Consider the following 25,476-nt stretch of genomic DNA (forward strand, 5'->3'; position numbering starts at 1 on the left):
CCGGTAGTTTTGCGACGCAACGAAAACGCGTATGCGCGTCGCGCATTTTTCGCTAATATCTCGAAAATGGACTCTCTGTGGGAAAATAGGGACGCAATTGCGAATACGTTTAAACGAGTTTATTATACGGCGGCGGTCAGATACAGAGAGAGCTGGCTCGCGATCGGGATACATATATATATATATATCAGTGGTGGGGGATAGACAGCGTAGTGTTACGCAAGTAGTTTCCTCGCGTGGCTGTGCGCTGCGTCCTTAGGGCACGCTAATAATGCATGCACGACTTGTTTTCTGTGTGGGAGCTTTTTGATTCTCCAACACCCCCTCTCAAAAAGATACCTGTAACAGAGCAAACAAACACACAAGAAAAAAACAAAATAGTTAGTACTCCATGCCCATGTTCTTGGTACAATTTTGATGTAAGGTTGTATTCAACCCTTTAGTGAGTACGTCCGCCGTCATCTTTTCGATTGGGACATACTCCACTTTTATTTCCTTCCTTTTGATTACTTCACGAATGAAATGATAGCGGAGATCAATATGTTTGGCTCGTTTGTGCAAAACAGGGTTTCGAGCCATATTGCCAGCTCCTTGATTTTCGTTGTAGATTGTTATTGCTGGCTGCTTATTTATGATCCCTGATAAGAACGCTCTTAAGTGTACAGCCTCCTTGGCTGCTTCTGACAGTGCGACGTACTCGGCTTCTGTACTGGACATCGCCACAGACTTCTGCTTGCGTGACATCCAACTAATTGCTGCGTTTGTCATCTTGAATACGTAGCCTGTGTAAGAACGTCGGTGGTCTACATCTGCACCCCAATCTGCATCAGCAAATCCAACCAAAGATTCGTTTGTCTTCTTGAATACCAATTTAGCGCGTTTCGTTCCTTGAAGATACCGAAGGACACGTTTTGCCGCTTTCCAGTGTTCAGGTCCATAGTCTGAATTATACTGTGCTAAGGCGCTGACGGCAGGGGCGATGTCAGGACGAGTTGATACTACGAGATACATAAGAGATCCGATCAAACTTTGGTATGGTATTTTTGACATCTCTTTCCGTTCGACGTCGTTTCTTGGACACATTTCCTTGGATAACTTCACGGATGTACTGATTGGAGTTGTTACGGCCTTGCCAGTCGGCCATGTTAAATTTTTCGAGCACTTCCTCGGTATATTTTTCTTGGTCCATGGTGATGCTATCGTTGGTTTGAATGAACCGAATTCCAAGGCAATGATAAATTCTTCCAAGATCTTTCATTTCAAAGCTGGATAATTGCCTTTTGATTTCATCCATCTTCTTAATGTTGCTTTCAGCGATGATGACATCATCGACGTATATCACCAAGATTATGATATCGTTTTCATCCCGCAGTATGTACACGTAGTTATCGGCTTTAGACTGTTTAAAGCCCATCGACTTCAATTTTTCATCCAGTTTAGTGAACCACTAGCGTCCGGATTGGTTCAATCCGTACAATGCCTTATTTATCTTGAGCACCTTGTTTTTGGGAATTCTTCGTGGCTCTTCTTCACTCACAACAGTATACTCGATAGGTGCTCCGGTATTTCCATATACAGCTCCTCTTCTATTTCGCCGTTCAGGTACGCGCTGACAAAATCCAGCTGGTGGACTTCGAGCCCTTTTTCTACTGCAAGAGCCATGACAAGCCTTATTGATTCGGGCCGTGCCACGGGGGCAAATGTCTCGTTGAAGTCAGTGTAACGACATTGCGTAAATCTTCTTGCCACCAATCGGGCTTTTCGACGCTCGATTGAACCATCCGCATTCAACTTGGTACGTAAAACCCATCAGCAACAGATAACATTTCGATCTTTCGGCCGGTTGACGACAGTCCATGTCTCATTTTTCATGAATGCGTCGAACTCCTTTTTCATTGCGGCCTTCCATTCATCCGCTTCAAGTGTGGTCAGGGCGACCTTGGCGCTCTTCGGATCGAAGTTGGTCAACCCGACGAATTCTTTGTCGTTGGATTCTTCTCCGGTGCTCGAGGTAATGACCTCGTTTGATTCGTCTTCTGCGGTGATATCCTCGAATTCTTCTTCGTCTTCAGTGGCGACGTCTGATTCAATTTCCGCACAAGGTACACTATTTAGTTGCTCTCTTGGAGCTTTGACTGCAACTCTGCGTAGTACTTTCTTCGGCCTACCTGGACGGCCATCCTTTATGAAAATTGAACGACCTGGTGCTGGGGCGAATCCCAAGATGTCCGAGTCGCTGGACGAGGGTTGCTCTTATTCAGACGGGGGGTGCTCTTCTTCAAGTTGCTCTTCTTCGGACGAAGGTCGCTCTTCTTCAGACGAGTCGATGCTGTAGAAATCGTCAGTTGAATTTTCGCCATCAGAAATGATATCTTCTTGTTGTACCGGGTCGACATTTGTGCGGTATCGTTCTTTTGCACACATCAGTAGCATAATGTCGTCATCTATAATTTCTCCGGTATTTTTATTCGCTGGGAACTCATCCAAGAACGATACGTCACGGCTTTTTAATACTTTACGGGACTTTGGATCCCACATCCTGTATGCCTTGGAAGTAGATGAGTAGCCAATGAAGATGCATCTATTTGTTTTCGGGTCGACTTTGTAACGTTCGCGTTTTCTCGCTCGGAGTTTGCTCGCCAGGCCAGGGTGAGAAAACGTGGAGACACTGGTTAGTTTTACATAAAGCTATTTATTCTCACTATTTACAATACAGTTTGATGGAGGGCGTGAGTGTCGGTGCGTGTGTGTGTGTTGCTCCGCTGAGCCGCAGTGTACGTGTGCCGGGAGACGGACTCGCGGACAGGCGCGGAGGCGCGGTTGCCTGACGGATTTGCGGGCAAGTACGGAGGCACGGTTGTCTTACGGATTCGCGGGCAAGTACGGAGGCACGGTTGCCTTACGGATTTGCGGACCGGTGCGGAGGCACGGTTGCCTTACGAATTCGCGGGCAGGTAGGTTGGTCAGGAGCTCAGTCGGGAGCGCCCAACTGAGCGGCCCGTACACCGGGAGCGCCCGTCTTCCGTACGGCGGAAAGGGTCGGGAGCGCCCGACCCAGAGGCAGGAAAGGGCAGGTAATACCAACCGGGAGCACCCAGCTGGGGAGGCCCGTACCCTGGGAGCGCCCAGGTGAGAACGGGAGCACCCGTTCTCTGTACGGAGGAAGTCGTTGGGAGCGCCCAACGTGGTGAAGCGGTCTCGGAGAGCGGTCGTGTCGGGAACAGGAGTCGGACAGGACTGGTGACTCGAGTCGGCTCGAGTCCCCTATTTATACCTCAAATGAGGGCGGTGGGGGCTGCCCCACCGCTCGGGCGGCCCCACCGCTCGGGCACAGGAGCGCACGCTGAACATGTGCTAGGTGGCCGTCAGGGCCGTAGCGCTAGTGACGAATACGCGTATCGTCACAACTTTCCCGCGTTTACCACTTTTATCAAGCACATGTGCTCCCAAGCACTCTCCCAAACGGCTGGAGGTGATATGTTGTTGGCTTCTTTCCGGTCCAAGCTGTGTAGGGTAAATTTCCGTCCAACGTCCTGCATGGACATCGATTCCGTATGTAGGCTGACGTCAATATAGCCTCGGCCCAAAATTTCGGTGGTAGGCCCGCCTGGATCAGCATGCATCTAGCCATTTCGACTAGTGTCCGATTGAAGCGCTCGGCTACGCCATTTTGTTCCTGCGTGTATTCGGTGGTGAGCTGGTGCACTATCCCTTCCTTTTCAAAGAAGTCTTTGAATTTGTTGCTAAGATACTCGCGACCGTTATCAGACCTCACTGTTTTAATTGTCAGTCCCGTTTGTTTCTCGACTTTTGCCTTAAAGGCCTTAAATTTTTCGAAGATCTCGCTCTTTTGAGCCATGAAAACAACCTCACAGTATCACGTTTTATCGTCAACAAATGTCGCAAAGTATCTTGATCCTGCTAGAAATGGCACTCTTATCGGTCCGCATATGTCCGATGTCTGTGTGTATCAGCTCTAATGCGCTTGAGCTCGTTGAAGTTGAGCGCGAGAATGGCGCCCGCGTTAACTTTCCACTCACACACACCTCACATTTTGGTAACTCTTCGTCACATTTTATATCGACCGAATGCATCTTCTTGTTCTCCACCATACTTTTCAAGTCTCTCATATTCAGATGTCCGAGTTTTTCGTGTAGATCCTGCCATGTTCTTAGCACTTTCGGTTCTCGCGACGCTCGCGGTTTCCTTCGCTTCCGGTACGAGATATAAATTGTTATTGCGTTCTGCGGTCATAACGGTGTTTCCGTGCGCGTCTATCACAACGGCTTTCGTTTTTCGAAAGATTATCTCGAACCCGTTTTGCCGTAATTTTTGCCACGGACATTAAGTTCTTTCGGAGATCTGGCACGAGTAACGTGTCCTTTAACGCGATGTTCATTTTATCACCAATGTTCACTCGCACCGTTCCTTTACCGTAACTTTTCGACTCGTTATTCGCGAGATTTACCGCGGGTCGTCGCCATTTCCGCGTATATTGTGGAACTTCGTTTCATCGTTCGATATGTGCGATGTCGCGCCCGAATCCACGCACCATTTGCGTTCGCTTGCTATATCACTCGCGGAACCGTATGCTGTCTCGCGATGTGTGTTCGCGAGCGCGCACATGGTAGCTTTCGCACAATTCATTGAGTTATCGGTCGATTTCTCGATTGGTTTCTTCGCCTGCTTATTTGTTCGGCACTGTCTCACGAAATGTCCCGTCTTTTCACATTTATAGCATTTGACGTCCGCGTTTTTATTTTTCTTCGTCGCGTCCGCGCCGCTCGGATTGTGTCTCTTCGACTTTCCGGTTTTATTTCGCGACGTGAACATGGCGCTCGTAGCACCACCGTCATCCCTGCGCATCCGCGATTCGTACTCTTCGATCATTTTTACCTTGAGAGCTTCCGGTTCGAGAATTTTGTCCGTTGCCTCGATCGCCACTCTAAACGGCTCGTAACAATCCAGTATGCTATACAGCAGGAGGATGGAGATTAACTCCTTGTCTATGTTGAGTTCCATGTCTTCGAGTTTTCCGACGACGTCGAAGAAGTCCGCTAGATGCGTGCGCATGTCTTCACCGTCCTCCATTTTTCGTTGTATGAGCCTCTTGAGCAACATCATGGCCTTCCTCGCCGGGCCCTGTGACTCGTACGTCGTCTTTAGTTTGTCCCAAATTTCCTTGGAGGTCGTGCAGCCCTTGATGTGTTTCAGCTCCTCGGGTGCGATTGAGAGGATCAGGTCGGACATTGCCTTGGAATCGGCACTAATCCACGCGGCTATTGCGTCGGCACCGACAGTCGGTTTGGCCGTTGTACCGTCAACGTATCCCCATCCATCATTTTTCATCAGTAGTGTTCGTACTTGTATCTTTTACGTGTCGTAATTGTCCTTCTTCAACGGTTCTATACGAAAGCCCGTCACACTCATTTTTGTCCACGATCGTGTAGCACACAAAAGAGAACGGAATGTTCGACACACGTGTTCAACCGCCTTGTCTTGCGTTTTGGCTTGTGCGTTTTCTGCACATCAACCGCGCACTCGCTTTACACTTCGCGTTTTGGCTTGAGCGTTTTCCGGCTCACTTTTACTCACGCGAGCCTGGGCCTGCGTGGACGGAACCTGTGGGAAAATAGGGACGCAATTGCGAATACGTTTAAACGAGTTTATTATACGGTGGCGGTCAGATACAGAGAGAGCTGGCTCGCGATTGGGATACATGTATATATATATATATATATATATATATATATATATATATATATATATATATCAGTGGTGGGGGATATATGGCGTAGTGTTACGCAAGTAGTTCTCTCGCGTGGCTGTGCGCTGCGTCCTTAGGGCACGCTAATAATGCATGCACGGCTTGTTTTCTGTGCGGGAGCTTTTTAATTCTCCAACACTCTCGAATCAAGAAATTTTTAAATAAAAGTTGTAGAGAATCTAATTACGAACAATTTTGTTTTTTATTCATTTCTCTACGGTCCAAATTCGCCGAGTTATTAATTAAAAAACAATTTTTTTTAATGTTGATAGTGAATATTTTGCATGTAAAAATCAGTAAAAACGATCTAATATGAATCTAACTAAAATCATATTAAATCATATTTAATTTGGGTAAAATTCAAATTAAATCCAGATTTTATATTAAAATTATATTTGTTTAAATACAGTTTTAATTTGCACTTATTAAAATCAGTTATGTAAATTAAATATGATACACAATAAAATAGGGCTTTAATTAAAATTTAATTAGATCACTTATGTGGATCATATAACACTTCGAATCAAATATGGTTTTAATTTGTATTTAATAAGATAACTTATGTGGATTATATATGATCCAGAACCATACATGATGCAGAATATTTATATATAAGACTTTAATAAAAAGTTAATGTGTGTTCTGTATGCGACTTTTACTCGATTCAATTGCGGCTTTAACCCAAAGGGCCTAGCGGAGTAAGCATGTGAAATCGGCCCTTGATCATACAGAGCTGACATTAATGTCACAAGTTAGTACCAATATGATAAAACTTTTCACCAAATATTATTTTAAAAAATTCATTTTTTTAGAAGTTATGCAGGGAGAAAGTAAAATAAAGAAATATATTTTTCTCGAAAACCACTTGACCGATCTTGATGAAAAAAATATATGTTATGTAGACTAATAAAACTAATTAACAAAAAAAATGTCCAAAATGTTTGCCAAAAAAAAGACAAAAAAAAATATTTGAATTTTTAAATATTTTTTTTTTAGGGTGATATTTTCGAGGTACCCTTTGAAATTTTTACGAAAATTTCTCTTAAAGTGTCCACTATAACTTATATTTTTTTCAATTTTTTTTAAATAGTAGAACATAGTTAAAAATACGAAAATCGTAAGCGTCGCGTCACTCCGGCGCACAGTGCAGTGCCATTCCGCGTTGCGGGTGTTCGATGTAACTTTACTAGCATATATGTACGTCTGCAATTAGCCTATAATATGTATACTTTTTAAATTTTATAGTTTCCAGAGTTTACCACGTGGAGGTTGCAGTACGGTTTTAAACTCCTTATTGGGGTGCTTTTTTAACGTGAGTCCCCTCGCCTTTCACTACGTTTCCGTAAAATCAGGGTGCTTTTTTAACGTGAGTCCCTTCGCCTCTCACTACGTTTCCGTAAAATCGGGGTGCTTTTTTAACGTGAGTCCCCTCGCCTTTCACTACGTTTCCGTAAAATCAGGGTGCTTTTTTAACGTGAGTCCCTTTGCCTCTCACTACGTTTCCGTAAAATCGGGGTGCTTTTTGAATGTAAGACCCCTCGTCTCTTATTACAGCCTACACCTACGATTTATTTAATCTTCTTCACTATCACTGTCTATTACTGGAATGTTATTTGTTTTCTTAAACAGATCGCTAATGGGCTACGAACAATTGGATGCTGCAATTGTCATATTGCTGCAATTATATATTATCTATCTCATGCAAGATATTTAGCGAAAATTTTGAAACCAGCAGAAATACTGAGCGATCTGTTTAAGAAAACAAATAACATTCCAGTAATAATAGACAGTGATAGTGAAGAAGATTAAATAAATCGTAGGTGTAGGGTGTAATGAGAAGCGAAGGGTCTTACATTCAAAAAGCACCCTGATTTTACGGAAAGGTAGTGAGAGGCGAGGGGATTCACGTTAAAAAAGCACCCCGATTTTACGGAAACGTAGTGAGAGGCAAAGAGACTCACGTTAAAAAAGCACCCTGATTTTACGGAAACGTAGTGAAAGGCGAGGGGACTCACGTTAAAAAAGCACCCCGATTTTACGGAAACGTAGTGAGAGGCGAAGAGACTCACGTTAAAAAAGCACCCTGATTTTACGGAAACGTAGTGAAAGGCGAGGGGACTCACGATTAAAAAAGCACCCTGATTTTACGGAAATATAGTGAGAGGCGAGGGGACTCACGTTAAAAAAGCACCCCAATAAAGAGTTTAAAACCGTACTGCAACCTCCACGTGGTAAACTCTGGAAACTATAAAAATTAAAAAGTATACATATTATAGGCTAATTGCAGACGTACATATGTGCTAGTAAAGTTACATCGAACACCCGCAACGCGGAATGGCACTGCACTGTGCGCCGGAGTGACGCGACGCTTACGATTTTCGTATTTTTAACTATGTTCCACCATTTAAAAAAAATTGAAAAAAATATATGTTATAGTGGACACTTTAAGAGAAATTTTCGTAAAAATTTCAAAGGGGTACCTCGAAAATATCACCCTAAAAAAAATATTAAAAAATTCAAATATTTTTTTTTTGGTCTTTTTTTGGCAAACATTTTGGACATTTTTTTTGTTAATTAGTTTTATTAGTCTACATAACATATATTTTTTTCATCAAGATCGGTCAAATGGTTTTCGAGAAAAATACATTTCTTTATTTTACTTTCTCCCTGCATAACTTCTAAAAAAGTGGATTTTTTAAAATAATATTTGGTGGAAAGTTTTATCATATTGGTACTAACTTGTGACATTAATGTCAGCTCTGTATGATCAAGGGCCGATTTCACATGCTTACTCCGCTAGGCCCTTTGGTTTTAATTTGATTCTTATTAAAACGTATTTTTGTTTAAATAATGTTTAAATAATATTTGCGGTAAAATTTGTTTCTTTATTTGTCGAACTTAACATGTAAAATATTTGATTCAAATTAAAAAAATATAATATAGTCATATAAGATTATATATGATCAGATCAGAATATTGCATCTCAAAGTATCCGATAGATGGCATTCGATGTGATCTGTTTCTCGTAATTAAAATTTGACAAAGGTGTTATAAGATAACGGTATCAAGAAGACACGACACTGTCTCGGAACGACACAATTTTTGTATCAGTTATATCGTGAAGTCCACTCTTATAATAAAGTAGCACGCTTAAAAAATAAAATTTTATATAATCTTGTTTAAATTTATAAATTGGTATAAATTTAAATTTAAAACAAAATTATATAAAATTCTAATAAGATCAAATAACATTTATATATGACAAATTTGACTTATATGACAAATTTGACTTATATGATTATATTTGACTTATATGATTATATTTGACTTATATGATTATATTTGACTTATATGATTATATTTAACAAATTAATTTTGAATTTATTACCATATTTAATCCACATTTGGCAAATTAAAACCATATTAACTTTGCATTTTCTTAGGTCTGTGCGGCTGATTTTGCATACAAGGTCCAGTTTAATCCATATATAGATTAAATAAGATGAGTTACTTTAATTTGATTTAAATATGACATATTTAAATTATAATTGATTTGCATATTCGATTCTAATAAGATTCTTAATAAATTCATATAAGCTTTTAATACGGTTTTAATACAATCGTTTTTCGCGGGATTAACTTTGAAAGTATAAGTCGTACACATATAATATGTATAAATAAAAGTTAAAGAAAATGAAATTTTGAACATGTTGATGTATGCTAAGAGCAAAAAGTTAAGAGCAAAAAACATGAAAAAATGTCATTTTTGAGTGCATTTTGAAAAATAACTTTCTGATTGGTTGGAGGCAGTAATGTTATGTATTTTTCTTGAAGATATTTTAATTATCTTTAAAATGAGACGTAGACCTTTTTTCATTGAAACGTTGATGATTTACAGGCGTTTAAATATTGAAGAAAAAAAATCAATTTTTGTTAAATTAACATTTTAGTCCAAAAATATGTAAATAATAATTTTTCAAAAATTTATTTTACCTTGTTTTCATTACTTCATATATATATGAACGTGTTGGAGTAGTATAAGTCCTTCGCAAAGTATGTTTTATTTAAAAAAAAAAGTTCATGAATATTGCTGTATTTTTTATAAATTGTGGAAAAATTGCATTATCATTCCTTTTTTTGTAAATATCTTCGTTTCTATTAACTTTATGAAAAAACTTTAAGAGATCGAAATTAAAGCTGACAAAATTTCCTATAAAATAGTGTTTATGGCATGTAATTTTGAATGCATCGTGATGGGAAACTGGCGTTTCAAAGGACAGGTGAGTTTACGTATGTAGCAGATCATCATTATGAGTCGCCTGAAATGATGAAAAAACGTGTCTTTAACAATTTTTCTGTACTTATTGAAGTGTCAGAAGTTATTCTTGGGGTCTTTCTGAATCATTTGGTACTAGGCCGATATTTTTAGGACCGATAGTACTGTACGTAGGTACTAAAGATTGAGAAGGGCCCGAACCCGGTATGCGGCGCGCGGCGCGGCTACATCGGCGCAGTCGTGCAATGTAGTTTACAGAGTGTTGCAGCAGCTGAAATAACTGCTAAATAAATTCTTGCGGCTGGATTATCTAGGAACACTGTGAATTACATGTGTGTAAAAAAATTCTATCTCTGCTCCATTTGGTCGTACAGACTTGAATAAAAAACGGAATTTTGTAAGCTACAATTTTTATATCTACATAAATTTCCGTAAAGCTGATATTTTCCGACTTTTAATATGTTAAATAGTATCCTAAAACAAGCCTGTTTACAAAGTTTCAGCCTACTCAGTATTATTTCCTCCAAATTGACAAATTTCGAGTTATTTTACTGGGCTATACAACTTGTATCGCTGTTTCACACGAATAATGTTTTCTAAAACCTGATTAATGTTCTGTTATAATATCGTTACTCTCCAAAAACACTTCTAATTGCTCTTTTACCACTACAACTCTAGCACCTTTTCATATATCGATAGTACATTGATCGGCCTGTACTCACTTGCTTTCTTTGGTTTTGCTATCTTTGGTGTTGGTATCACTGTTGTTGTCTTCCATCCATCGGGACACCGACCGCTTTTCAGTGAGCAATTAATCAGCTCCAACAACTCTTCCTTTATTACAGAAAAAGCTGATTTTAACACCTCACTGGTTATTCCTTCATCTGTTCCTTTCTTATTCGGTATTCCTATAACAATTTGCTCTAACTTCTTCATATCAATCATTTCAAAGTTCTTCATTAATCCCTTACTCTCTATATTATAGATTTTTTATAACTATTATTTGTATTCTCCTTCTTCCACTCTATAGATTTAATTATGTTGTTGATGCTTTGTACATAGTATAAATTAAATTTATCTGCCGTATCGCACTCTTCCATATTTTCTAGTATCTCGAAATCTATATTATCTATTTCATTGTCACCTGTTGACACGCCTTTTATCACATCTTTTAAAGTTTTCCACATTTTTATAGGATCCTTATTATTACCGTCTATCATATTTTCATAATACTCTTTCTTTTTTGTCTTGATAAGTTTAACCACCGCATTTTTCTCCATCTTGAATTGCCTCCAGTCTTGTTGACCATCTGTGTTTAGATAGATAAGTATACTTTATTACCCCTAAGGGGTTTGAAAGGGCGTTTTGAAGGGACGTACCCAACCCTGTACATTCTTACATCCTCCACCAACAATCCACATTGGCGTTTTGAAGAGACGTACCCAATCCTGTAGATTTCACTCTTCCTATCCCGACCTGGCCTTACGGCCTTATACATTCTTGTTCCCTCCTTCCCCTTTTCGTCTTCTATTTTTTCCCTCTTCCCCGCTGTACCCTCCCCTTCCCCTACTTCCCCCTCTCTTCTCTCTTTTTCACGAAAACGGAAATCCAATGATCTCATACTCTTCCTATCCTTTTTTTTTTTTTTAACGATGGGAAATCTTTTCCTGCCGGGTTCCCAGACCTGACTGGCAGGTCTGGTATGTGGCCCGGCAGCCCCCTCTGTGTCTAGGAGGGGAAGACCCCCTCGCCCTCCGGGGAGAAGACGAGGGGAATGTGGGATTCCACGCGCACGGGTGTCGATTACGGGGGATACCCCTGAAAGGGCCTGCCCCCAAGGCACCGCGTGACACGTGACCTACCCACTAAAACCCATCGAGTGTCCTACTCTGCGTCTATTGGGAGACGTCCGGGAACTTGTGATTACTGCATCCGGACGCCCCCATACTCTTCCTATCCTGACCTGACCCTACAGCCTCATACAATTGACAATCTTACATCCTCTACCAACAAGCAACCTTGGCGTTTTAAAGGGACGTACCCAACCCTGTACATGACATTTGTGCTTCCTATCCTGACCTGACCATTTGCGGCCTCATACATTCTCGTTCCCTCCCTCCCTTTCTCGTCCCTTATCCTTTCTCTCTCCCTCGCTACACCCTTCTTTTCCCTTACTCCCTTATCTCGTCTTTCTTTCTCCTGGAGACTTTAATGCTAGGCTCTCTTCTCCCATCCATATCTCTCCCATCCACCCCCTTCCAACCAGACTCCTTCTCTCTGCTTCTCTCTTTCTACCCTCCATCTCTTTCTCTCTCCTTTCTTTCTCCTCTCTTGCTCTTTCTCTCTCCTCCTTTCTCCTTCTTAGCTCCTCATCTCTTCTTATTACTTTCCACCTTGCTAGCCTCTCTGCGTCCAGTCTCCACTCATTTTATCCATCCATTTCCTTATTCTCTCTGCCAGCAACTCTTCCCTCTGTACCTTCATCTCCTCCTTCCTGTGCTTATCCGTCTCAAACTTCTCCCCTTCCTCGACGTTTTTCCCTTCATTCCTGCCTTCCTCCCTTCTCGTACCGCTCACCGTCTTACTCAACCTTTCTTCTTTTTTCTTTCCTTCCTCGGTACCGATATCCTCCTTCATCTCGCTCTCCACCCTCTTCTCTCTTTCCACCTATTTCTTCTTCTTCTCCGCCTCTTTCTCCAGCTCTTCCCAACATCCCTCTGACCCACACTCCTCTTTCTCCTGCCTCACCATCTTCTCTTTCCCCTCCTCACACGGCTGTCTTACCTCGCACTCCCGGCTCGTTCCCGCTCCCTCTCTCTACCCTCTAGTATCAACTTTATCTTCTCCAACTCCTCCCCCACCTTCGCTATTCCCCTCAACAGCTCCTCCACCCACTCTATCTCTCACCCTCCTTGCCGTCCCTCTTTCTTCCCCTCTCTCTCTTCCTTCGTCCTTTGAACCTTTGTCCTTTCCTCTTCCGATCTGTCGTCCTCCCTACGTCTTCCTGCGTCTTCCCGCCACTCTTCCTATCTCCTTCCTCCGTTCTCCAATCCTGCCTCGGTCCGCTTTTCCGCCACTCTTTACCTTTCTCCTCCTTCTACAACCAAACTTTTGTGATCCTACCCTCTCTCTTTTTTTCTCTCTTTCTCCCTTAACCCCGAAACGTGTACGTGTGTGTGTGTGTGTGTATGACTTCTGCCTTTCTTCCCTCCTGTCTCTTACTTCCTTTTCCTCTACTTACTTTTCTACTTCCTTCACTTCCACCTATTTCTTCCTTTTCCTTCTTTTACTTTCTTGCTTCTCTCTTTTTTTCGCTTGCTGTTTTTACCTTTTCTACGTCTTCGTATTCCGCCTCTATTCTCTGCTTATCTCGCAAAACCTACTATGCCCGATCGACGTGACTGACTGTACTCTCCTTGTGCAATCGATTTCCCTATCGATCCCTCGTTCTCCATCTCTCGTCTCTTATTCGCTACCGCGCTGACGTGCTTGGCGTATCCACTCTAGGCTCTCGCCTGTTCGCTCCTCGAGCCATCTCGCCTTTCCTCGTTACCAACCACTCCGCACGTCAGCACTGCACGCTTCTCTTGCCAAGTCCTGCTGTCCCGCAGTGATGCCAACCTATCCTTTTGAGGCAGCTGACACTCCGCGTCGGACCGGACTTCCAGCCAAAGCTCACCTCCATCAGAGATGAGGGGAGAGATGACCAACGCTCCGAAAAATCCCGTCCACAAAGTTTAAGCCGTTGCACTGCGCCATCTGTCTGAACTCAATACTCGCATGGAACAATGTTAATAAGGCAGTACTACTGTGGGCCGAATAGTGGATGTCGATTATAATATATATTTTATATAAAATATATAAAATATAAATTAATAATTTATAATACTAATATTAAATAATAATAATAATATTATTCTTTTTATAATTTGTATGATTTTAATAAAATAAGCTTATCGAAAAATGAATATTACGTACGAGATTACATATATTTTTTTAAAAAGTGTCATACATATTCGTAATTTCTCGCCATAGCTGGACACATTGCAGCCAGTCAAGAATATATTCATTATATTATTTATCTTTGTCTTGCTAAAAAATAATATATTAGAGTAAAGTAAAAAGTATTGTTCCTATTTTCTTAACAAAATTTTTGTCTTAATTTTATCGATTTTATAAAGTTGAATTAAAGAATGTAATCGCATGCAATTATTAAACTTTTTTTTGATAATGCTCAATGTACGTACACTTATCATATACTTATTATCATATTCATATGTATCATATTGTTACGCCAGTCAAGCGAGGTCGCCGTCGTAGTACTGTCGCGCACTCCTCACTCGCGCACGTATTACGCGGAACTCGCGAAAGGAAAGGAAACACAGAGAAACTTGAGAAATGCGTTTATTCAGAGCTCGTAAAACAGAACGCGTGCGTATTTCAAAAAATCCGCCAGACAGAAAATAAATAATCTCATAAACAAACTCCCGTTGTCAAAGAGCGAGCTTTACAGCTTTCCGCGACTTCTCTACCCAGTGTCCAGCACGGGCGTAACAATATATATGAATTACCAAATTCTTTACTTTGTCAGTGAAAAAATTAACACAGGTTGTATCTTTGACCAAACTGACATTTAATACTCAAATTCTTACATTAACTCGACGTTTCGACACTGGTTTTGTGTCCTTATCAAGAAATTTCTAAAAAGTATACAAAACGAAGTCATTACAAGCACATTGTTACAGGAACGAATGTCGCACGAGAAACAATAAAGGAAATATCTACCTATCTCATACTGTTCGCAAATTGCATTAGCCAACTACAAGGTTCTTGCAGTTCTACTAACATTGTCAAATTTCTTTATTTTAAAAAAGTCGCACTCCAGAGCAAGCCGCAGTCATAATGTGAACGGAACCGACCAGTGACACGTCGTTCCGAATCGAAAGACAGCGACTGACTAATCGCCGAAATATAAATAACCGACTAGGTCAAACAAATAAAAATAACGCTTAGAGAGAAATTATTATGTGGCTCTTATGATTCTATCATACAGCGGATTGAGATTCTCAGTGTCCTTCTTTAAATTAATCGTTAAATTAATTCTTTTGTTCTTTTTTAATGTAAAATATCTCTGCAATCTCCCTCTTCCTTACATTTCTCTCTCTATGCGTAATTATACATTTCATTTTTAAAATAAATTTTAAAAATTTTTTATATTTTTATGCTACTTGGGTTGTAGCTTTAATTCAACTTTGTATAGTCGATAAAATTACAATATAATAAAAATTTTGTTTAGGAATTGATAGAAAATAGCGCTTTTTACATCATAATATTATTTTTTAGTGAGATATATATAATATATATGTATATGTTGTGACGTTGCAGTTTCGCTGCAGCGTTGCAGCGCCCTGCTGCCGTCACAAGGCGCGGGTTTCGCAACCTTTTTCGCGCCCGAGGACGGTCCAATGAATCGATGCGAGATCTCCAGGGGCATATTAAATTTGCGTACATTATTCTGATCCCTTTATTTTTATTTTTGTATCATTTGCGCGGCGCCTCACCGAGCCGAAAACCGGAGTTCCTGAAACAATGCTGAGAATCACGGAAAAACGGAGTCAACGAAAAGGATAGAGGCGAGGAAGCGGACGACGAGAAACGGATCTCGGTGGTGCTTGCGGGCTGCCAAAAGCAGGGGAGCGCGAGAGGACACGCGCGCGGCGGCGAAACACAGCGGCGGGCGGATCTGTAACGGCAGGGCCCCGGAACGCCGCGCCGGGGCAAAATCAGCTCACCTGCCCTCCTCAACCTACTGACCGGATTCCGGGATGGTTGGCCACCATTTCCGGACCGACAAAGAGAAACGCGGAGGCAATCACGTCCCGTCCGCTACCGGGAAGGATCCTGGAAAAAACGCGCGCGAACGAGGGACCGTTTGAGCTCACCCCTGATTGGTCCGCGCTATAGCGTTGCGGGGCCGCGTACGCCCGGGGAGGGGTACGCTATCGATTCCGCCATCGAGCGAAATTTTGGGAGCATTCTTGGCTCGTCCTCGATTCCCGACGCACGCACGCCTAAGTCGCGGTACTCTATTGCGCACTTGAGTCGCACTTACAATTAGTTTCTCGTACGAATACTGGCAGCTATTCTTTCGACCCTTGGGACAACGGCGAGGAGCCTCGCGAGAAAGAATCAACCAACGGTGAGGTTGCCTCGGTAATATTCAATGTAAAGCCACGACACCGCTCTCCGGGTCGCGCTCTCGCTCGGGATTACTCGCGATAATTAGCGTATTCGCCGGCAAGGCGTACTTAGCGATCGACAGTGAGAACGAGGAGCACCGGAATGGTCTCGTGGCCGTGGGATCGCGACCGAAATATACGAACTCCTGGAGATCGCGGTAAAAGCGTCAATGACGACGTTCGATATCGCGAGCACGCCTTTTCTCACGCCCTTCGCGTTCACGACCGCGTGTCTTGTCGTGCGTAGCAATTTGCCCGGCCAAGTATGAATCGCGTCATAGTATTAATTGGCTTAATTGCGTTACTCGCGATTCGCGTCCGGACACTTAGATTATCTACGCGGTATCGGTTGTGCCGAGATCTTAATCACGTGATTGCGTCCTGATGTTACCGGCCTTACCCCGTACTGTTCGCGCCTGAGTCTTGCGTTCGAGCATTTGCGTAGGATAATAACTGCGTGAGAATATCGTCCGCGTCGACTTATTATTTGCGTGAGAGTATTGTTCGTGTCGATTGACTTCTGGCGTTGGGATGTTATTCGCGTTATTAATGACGGTAAAATACTGTTCACCCCGACTGATTAGTTATGTCAGGATCTTATTCGCGTTATATTAAGAAAATTATTCACATTAGATTAAGATTATTATTCGCGCTAGATTAAGATTATTACTCGTGGTAGACTAAAATTATTCCTTGCGTTAGATTAAGATTATTTAGCGACAAAATCTCTGCCCGGCTTGGGCCATTGCGTTCACGCGCTCCGAGCGTGACGCGCTATCATTTCGTGACATTTCACGCTATTATTTCACGTTAATCCAGTTATATATTTTATTTTGCCGATGTTTTACACTTTTCGCCAGCTCTATTAATTCAAAGCATTCGTGAATTTAGTTTCTATTAGTATTATCTTGCGTAATACCGGCGCCTTCCGCGCGCTTATTAAATCAGCGTAATTTTCCGTGTTTTTCTGGCGTCCGCGTTATCTTTTCTGTGTTATTCAAAAATTGACGCCCACGTTATCAACCATCTACTTGCTTTATTAATGGAAGCCAAATTGGCCCTTATTATTTTCTCTAAATTGATTACACAATAAATGTTACTCTCTATTTGTTAGCTGATTGGATTTATGATTTATGTGTCACCCCGCCGGATATCGCGCTGCCCTTCATTAATCCCGCCCTGCTATTAGGCTGAGCTAGCAATTCCCTCGCACCCCGACTTATTTCGTTTTGCGTTCTCTCTTTTGGTTCTTCGCGATTTTGCGGACGCGAATTTACGCGTCTGGCGCCCAACCTTAAGATCGTTTCGCGGAGTGTCGGAGGTGCAAGAAAATCACCGGAGAGGCCTATCACCTTTCTCTCCTTTGTCCCTTTTGATCCGGCACACGCCCCGGACCGCTCCGGGAGTGAAAAAGTCGTGACAATGTATTATAGTGTATGTATATGTGTATTATATATATATATTATATATATATATATATATATATGTAGGTCCGGAAGTATGTTCCGGGACTTTTATTTTTTTACATCGGTATATTCCAGGACATTTGGCAGTTTCCAGGACTGTCCTGGAAAAAATTCATGTCCTACGGCACGTTTCGGGACAATTTTTTGAATCTGATTACATATATATGCGTTATATTCCAGGACTGTACATTTCAAAAAACGTAAACAGTCCCGGAACATACCTCTAGACCTACATATATATATATATATCAAGTCAAATGATTTGTTAAATTTAATATGTTATACTTAATTTTAGTATTTCTATATGTTCAATTAACAATCTAGCAACTAAATCTTTCAACTAAATGTTATATTGTTAATTGAACATATAGAAATACTAAAATTAAGTATAACATATTAAATTTAACAAAACATATATTTGACTTAAATACTAATACATGTTCAATTAACAAAATAATAATTTAGTTGAAAAATTTAGTTAAGTTAATAAATTTTTTTTTTCAGTGTACAATACTTTCAAATATTGTGTTATTCTAAATAAAAATGTCTAAATAGAAAAATGCTATCTGTCAAAGTCCATATATGGAATTTTACAGTCGTCTCGTTTTATATGCCTTTCGCATAGTTTTATACATTTCCGCGTGTATTAATCGCTAATCAGCAAGTTTTGCATTTATTTAAAATATCATGGAGTGTCTCTGAAGAGTACATCGTGGCATTCGTGTGTCAAGATAATTAAATGAAAAACATCGTATTTTATATATTAATTTAATTAAAAAAAAATTTGGTTATAATTTATTAAAATCATACAAATTATAAAACGAATAATAATAATATTATTATTTAATATTAGTATTATAAATTATAATTCATATTCTATATATTTTATATAAAATATATATTATAATTGACATCCACGATTCGGATAACACAGTAGTACTGCCTTATTAACATTGCTCCATGCGAGTATTGAGTTCAGACAGATGGCGCAGTGCAACGGCTTAAACTTCGTGGACGGGATTTTTCGACCTCAACAAAGTTAGCCCCCCCAAGTGGATTATTGTTATATTTTTTTTTACCAATCGTTTGGTGGTTGATTGGTAGTATTTGGTACCGTATTCAAAACGTTCGGTAGTTTCTCGTTTTTCTAGGAAATCAAAAACAAATTTTTGATCTTTTTTTAGCCCCTCCACTTTGACTGTGGTAGTTTTTTTTTTTTTTTTTTTTAATCGATTGGCGATTAATTGGCAATGTTTGGTACCGCATTAAAAACTTTTGGTGGTTGCGCGTTTCTTTAGAAAATCGAAAAAACAAATTTTTGATTTTTTTTTAGCCCCCCCACTTTGACTGTGGTAATTTTTTTTTTTAATCGATTGGCGATCCGATTGATTGGCAATGTTTGGTACCGCATTGAAACCTTTTGGTAGTTTCGCGTTTCAAAAAGAAAGAATTAATTGTCAACAAATTAACCTTCTTTAGCGCCTACACTTTGACTGTTGGGAATTTTAAATTCTTTTTTTTACCAATCGTTTAGTGGTTGATTGGTAATGTTAAAAGCTGTAAAGGCTATTGCACGTAACAAAGTTTTAGTTTTAATCGTAAGGCCGTAAGAAAATAGACCAATCACACTCGATTATTCTTCAAGCGCAAGAAGAATAATTGACTGCGATTGGTTTATTTTCTTACGGCCTTACGATTACAACTAAAACTTTGTTACGTGCAATGGCCTTAAGTTATTGAAAATTTTATTTTAACATTCCAGTTATGTATAGTGACGATTGCACACATTGTGGGCATTCAGGAGCGCATACGTATGTACACGCACTAAGCTCTGGGGTCACATGCGCATGCTCTAGGACTTAAGCGGGGCGCACACACTTCTGCACAACGCATAATGCGTAAGCATAAGAAAATTGATTGGTCCATACACATGTGCATAAGGAAATAGAACAATCAATTTTTTTATGCTTACGCATTATGCGTTGTGCAGAAGTGTGTGCGCCCCGCTTAAGCCCTAGAGCATGCGCATGTAACCCCAGAGCCTAGTGCGTGTACATACGTATGCGCTCCTGAATGCCCACAATGTGTGTAATCGTCACTATACATAACTGGAATGTTAAAATAAAATTTTCAATAACTTACAGCTCTTAACATTACCAATCAACCACTAAACGATTGGTAAAAAAAGAATTTAAAATTCCCAACAGTCAAAGTGTATAAGGCGCTAAAGAAGGTTAAAAATTTGTTGACAATTAATTCTTTCTTTTTAAAACGCGAAACTACCAAAAGGTTTCAATGCGGTACCAAACATTGCCAATCAATCGCCAATCGATTTAAAAAAAAAAAATTACCACAGTCAAAGTGGGGGGGCTAAGAGAAGATCAAAAATTTGTTTTTTCGATTTTTTAAAGAAACGCGCAACCACCAAAAGTTTTTAATGCGGTACCAAACATTGCCAATCAATCGCCAATCGATTAAAAAAAAAAACTACCACAGTCAAAGTGGGGGGGCTAAAAAAAGATCAAAAAGTTTTTGATTTCCTAGAAAAACGAAAAACTACCGAACGTTTTGAATACGGTACCAAATACTACCAATCAACCACCAAACGATTGGTAAAGAAAAATATATCAATAATCCACTTGGGGGGGCTAACTTTGTTGAGGTGATTTTTCGGAGCGTTGGTCATCTCTCCCCTCATCTCTGCCTCCATCGTGTCTCGCCCGGCCAAACAGCGCTCCTCGCCACAACTCCGTCCGATTAGGCCCTGCTCCGTGCCATCTTCCTCCTTCCACCGGCTCTCACCTCTTCCGTCTCTGCCCCTTCATCCTCCTTCTCGTCATCCTAACCTCCAAGATCGCTCTTCTTTTCCTCCTTCACCGCTCTCGAACCACGCCATCCTCTACTCCACCTTCATCTCCTCGACCTCTTCCGAACGTCCTCCACCAGTTCCACCATCCTGCTCCATTTTCTCTGCCCTTATTTCCTTTTGCAATCTCTTACTTTCTCCGCCAACACTCTGGGCCACCGTCCGCTCCAGCCTCTCCATCCCTTTCCCATTGTTCACCTGTGTTTACTGCCCTATTGTACGCTTCATCTCTCTTAGCTGCAACTCTTCTTATCTCATCTGTGATTTGTGAACCATTTTTTACCTTCCCAGACCTTCGAAATTTTGAATTTTTTCTTAGGCGCTATAGTATCTAGTGCATACACCATACTCTCAACAAATTTATCCGCTTTCACACTTATATCCGCTCTCACACTTACATCTAATTCCTGTCTTTGCTCTATGTTCCTTTCTACTAGTTCAATAAATTCGTTAACGCAAAATTTACTATAGTTAGTAAATTTAATATATTAGTCTTTATTAATAAATTTTTTATCCCCCGAATTATTACACCAAGGTCAATTTTCAGCCACGCATGATCTGTTATCTTAGGTCTATAATCTACTTGTACATTTACTTTATTATTAGCAGAGATCAAATCTATTGCTGTTTGGCTGTCTTTAGTAATTCTCGTCGGGCTATCGACATATTGTTTAAATCCTAAGCCTAACATTGCCATTATTAATTTCCTCGCATAAGACGAATCTGACCTTAAATCTATATTGAAATCCCCAACCACCATACACTCTCCTTTAATTGCTAATTCCTCTATCACATCCTCTATAAATCTTACAAAGTCACCATCGGCCGCACTCGGTGAGTGATAAACAACTACTATCACATTTTTATAAAATTATTCCCATATCTCTACTGCTGCGCACCAACAGTTAGAAATCATCTTTCTCGATAATACTACATCATGCTTTATATCATTCCTCACATATATAGCGACTCCTCCTGTATGCCTGTTTTCCGTATCACACCTAGCTATGCAGTATCCCGGTATGTTCACATCGCTATCTTCCATGTCCAGTACCTATCAATCTGGTCTCTGATAATGCCAATATTGCAGGGTTACTCTTTTTCACAACCTGATGCTGAATTTCTTTTTTTTATGCCTCCAAACTTTGTGCATTTGTATATAATATTAGTTCCGTTTCTGACCATAATTGCACACATCGTCCCATCCGGTTCTCTTTTCCTCTTCTTCCAATGTCTTCTTGAATATGTTGGACATTCTGCATGTAATGCACCATGCTCGTCATTAATCTTCAGATTGTATGTCTTATTTTTGCATACAATTTACACATTTTTTCTTTGGTGCAGAGTATTCGTTAGCTTTGTGATTTTCTGCACACATGTGGCATGTGACCTGTCTTGCACAGTGTTTGGCAATGTGGTAATAGCCCCAATATTTGAAGCATCTTTTGACACTCAAGTATTTAAATACACGGCATTTACGCCATCCAATGTTTACTTTTTCTCTTTCTAGCATTAAACTCTGAGTCATTTCTGCTTCTAATATTATCGAACCTTCTTCATTTCCTTTTCCTCTGAATCGCATATTGTTATTTCTTCTCTCTTTGACAATTCTCTTCACCACTCTTATAAAAAATCTATTTCTGTCTCCATCAATTTTTTATTCTGTTTTATAATTGTATCTATTAGGTTTTCTTCATCGACTTTCATTTCCTCTGCACCAACATTTATGATTTTTATTTTTGGTTCAATCCTTCTTGGTTCCATAATTTTAAAATCTTCTCCTAACTTATCACGTACTGTGGACTTCAGGTTTTCCATCTTTCTTTCATTCTCACATCCGAGAATAACTGTCCCCTCACTACTATTTCTAAGCTTTGTTATTCATACTGCTAGATTTTTTATATCTACTTTTTCTTTTACCAATTTCTTGGTAGTTTCACTCTCTTGTTGTTTGAATGGTTTAACAATTATCACATTTTTCTTCTTCTCTCCTTTACCGCTTCCGAATAACTAAGAGAGAGTGAGAAAGGCAGAGAGAGAGAGAGAGAGAGAGAGAGAGAGAGAGAGAGAGAGAGAGAAAAGAGAGAGAGAAAAGAGAGAGAAAAAGAGAGAGAAAAAGAGAGAACGCAAAGAGAAGGAAAGTGGGAGTGGAAAAACATTGAAAAAAAATTTTCAAACAATCTGTATAGATTTACACAATAATTTACAATAATTTTGTATGATTTCAGGCTTCGTTACCGGAAGCAGATAGACATGATACCTCGGCGATGTATCGGAAATTAACGTTGCAAAAATTGCAACAGGAGGTTCCGCAGCTGCATTGGCTCGTTTATCTGCGAGAATTTATTAAAGCGCCGATTGATGAAAAAGAACTAGTTGTTATGTACGCGATGCCGTATTTCATGCAAATGGGCCGTATTATTTCGAGAACAGATCGAAGGTGAAGACAATATTCCAGACAAGATTTTTTTTCTTTAATTCTCGCAGTCTCTTGAGTTTAAGATTTTTTAATCTTTAGATTTTTCCTCAGATTCAAATTTATAATAGTTTTTTTTATTTGAGTTTATAATTTTTTTAATAACCTGCATTTCCAAACAATATTTTATATCTTTAGATTTTTTTACACTTAATGTTTTTGTTGGGGCGAGCGAAGCTAGCGTAGCTCCTCTATATCTGACTTTGCATCATTTTTATAATCACAACTCCTCCACAACCGCTTGATCGAATAATACTATATATGAATCAATTGCTTATAATAGGCTGATACTAAAAAAAAATCCATAATTTTTTTGCAAAAATTAAAAAAAAAAACGCTGTCAACTATTAACCGTGAGAGTATTATTTTATTTTGAAAGTTTCTTTCGATGGTATCGACAGAGTGCCATCTTACTTACCTGAGTTATGACTCAGATATTGTTAATTACCTTAGAACGCTAAATTAACAATTTAGAGAAGTGTTAGAAAAATCAACTAATTGCCAGTCGCTTCAGAATGCTTAATTAACAATTTAGGAAAGACGTGCGGACACTCAATAACGTATACAATATAGAGTCTAATAAAATTGTAAACAAATTATGAACAAATTGTATTAACTCCAAGAGTCCAGCGACACAATCCGTAACATTCGATTTAGTTAGTTAACAAATGCTATGCATTAGTAAACAGTGACATTTCCGTACCATTTAGTTAAGGTAGTTGTATATCGCGACAGTATTAGTAAAAAATAATGATCACACTGCATATACGATAATGTACGGAAAACTCTACTTATCTGTGTAAAACTTATGACTGAGCTTTTACTGTTTTTACTGTTTTTACTCGCGTCAGTAATATCAGTATACCATCGAGATTAGCTGGCGACGCTCGCGTTAGTATGCTATCGAGGTTATTTTGAATAGAATAGAAAAAATAGAAGCGAAAATGTCTGTTGAACGTTACAAAAGAAGATTAATGAGAGAAAAAGTATTGAAGAAAAGACTTAAAGCTTTAGCGGCAATGTTTGAACTACATATATATCTAAAGATCTTTACAGGTTAGCTGTCGTATGCGTCCACCGCTATGAGAAATTGTGTAGGGGGAGTCCGGGATACTTGACCATAGAGGAGAGTTGAACCACTTCAAATATCTCGTTCAAATTTTGAACAAAGAGCTCAATCCGAGCACGTGACAACATGACGCTTGGTAGTGCGTTTCGACTGTGATTGAGACAAACGTGTTTTAACGTGATCGGATTGAGCTCTTTGTTCAAAATTTGAACGAGATATTTGAAATGGTTCAACTCTCCTCTATGGTCAAGTCTCCCCGACTCCCCCTACTTTGCGTAACAATTGCCTCAAAACTAGATAGACAAGGGTCTTGTATTTTTGTAAAAATATTTTTACAAGTCTCTTTTGTTATCTCTTTGTTTTTCATTAAAATCGTATGAGTAGTTTGATCGCTTCAATTATAAACGTGATAAAGGAAGCCGTTTTCGTCCTACGATACATGTAAAAAGTGCTAAGTTTGATTTAAATTATTTCAACTTTAGTATAGTCAAGCTTTTTCTACTTGCACGTGTGTGTAGATCGTGTTTACATTAACTTGCTGTTCAAATTTTAAAAGTTCCTATGAAAATGGGTTTTGCGGTACAACTACCTTAAATCAACGAATTGTACAAAACCGCTATCTGTTATATATAGAAAAGTGCTGAGGCATAGAATAGTTATCGGTTTCGCCGCTACGAGGCGTCCGCTCTCGTAAGTAAAATCCGACCCAAATAGCAACGTGTCTGCATTGTTGCTGGCATATTGCCGACAACATAGTATGTGTTGTTATTAATTGTGGCCACTGAGTCCGCATTTGTCGGCAAGTTGATGCCTTCACGATATAACAATTTTGTACAGTAACTTGTTAGCAACTTGTTGGTAACTTATGCTGCGGTCTAAAATCGTCTGATTCAAAATTCGAGCTGTTGCTGTCATGTTGCTGTAATAATTCATAGGATCACACAATTCTGTTATATTGCTAGCAACGAGAAGTAAATTTAATGCTGCTCCCTTGCCGATTAATTGCTGGCAATACATATATCCAATGTTGCCCGCGTGTTGCTTCAAATATTAAATTACTCGAAACCAATTGAAGCAAATATACGGAAAGTTGCTAGCATCATAAGCAATCACAGATTTACGCAATTTTGCTCAGATACGCTTTGCTATCTGGGGCTCAGTTGTTATGCCGCGTCGCCGGTTGGTGACGGCTTACGGCAAAACGTTTATTATTTTCGGGATCTCTTGACCTTACGAGTTGGAACTCGATAGGCATAGGCGGGCAGACTAGGAAGTGCTCGGGTTCGCAGGTGGAACGGGGTGTAGGCGTCGTTAAAT

The 25,476-nt window shown here is 40.0% G+C and overlaps 1 protein-coding gene across 11 annotated transcripts in view; it reads left to right on the forward strand.

Annotated features, from left to right (window-relative positions):
• Positions 1 to 25,476, forward strand: part of LOC139813865 (neprilysin-1) — a 268,145-nt gene that overhangs the window by 130,768 nt on the left and 111,901 nt on the right. For all 11 annotated transcript variants that reach the window (XM_071779670.1, XM_071779664.1, XM_071779666.1 and 8 more), the window contains one exon: positions 22,843 to 23,054. In XM_071779670.1, the coding sequence (XP_071635771.1) occupies positions 22,843 to 23,054 (212 nt within the window). The remainder of the gene's footprint in view (positions 1 to 22,842; positions 23,055 to 25,476) is intronic.

This window comes from Temnothorax longispinosus, chromosome 5 (genome assembly GCF_030848805.1).
Source record: "Temnothorax longispinosus isolate EJ_2023e chromosome 5, Tlon_JGU_v1, whole genome shotgun sequence".
Classification (NCBI taxonomy): Eukaryota; Metazoa; Arthropoda; class Insecta; order Hymenoptera; family Formicidae; genus Temnothorax; species Temnothorax longispinosus.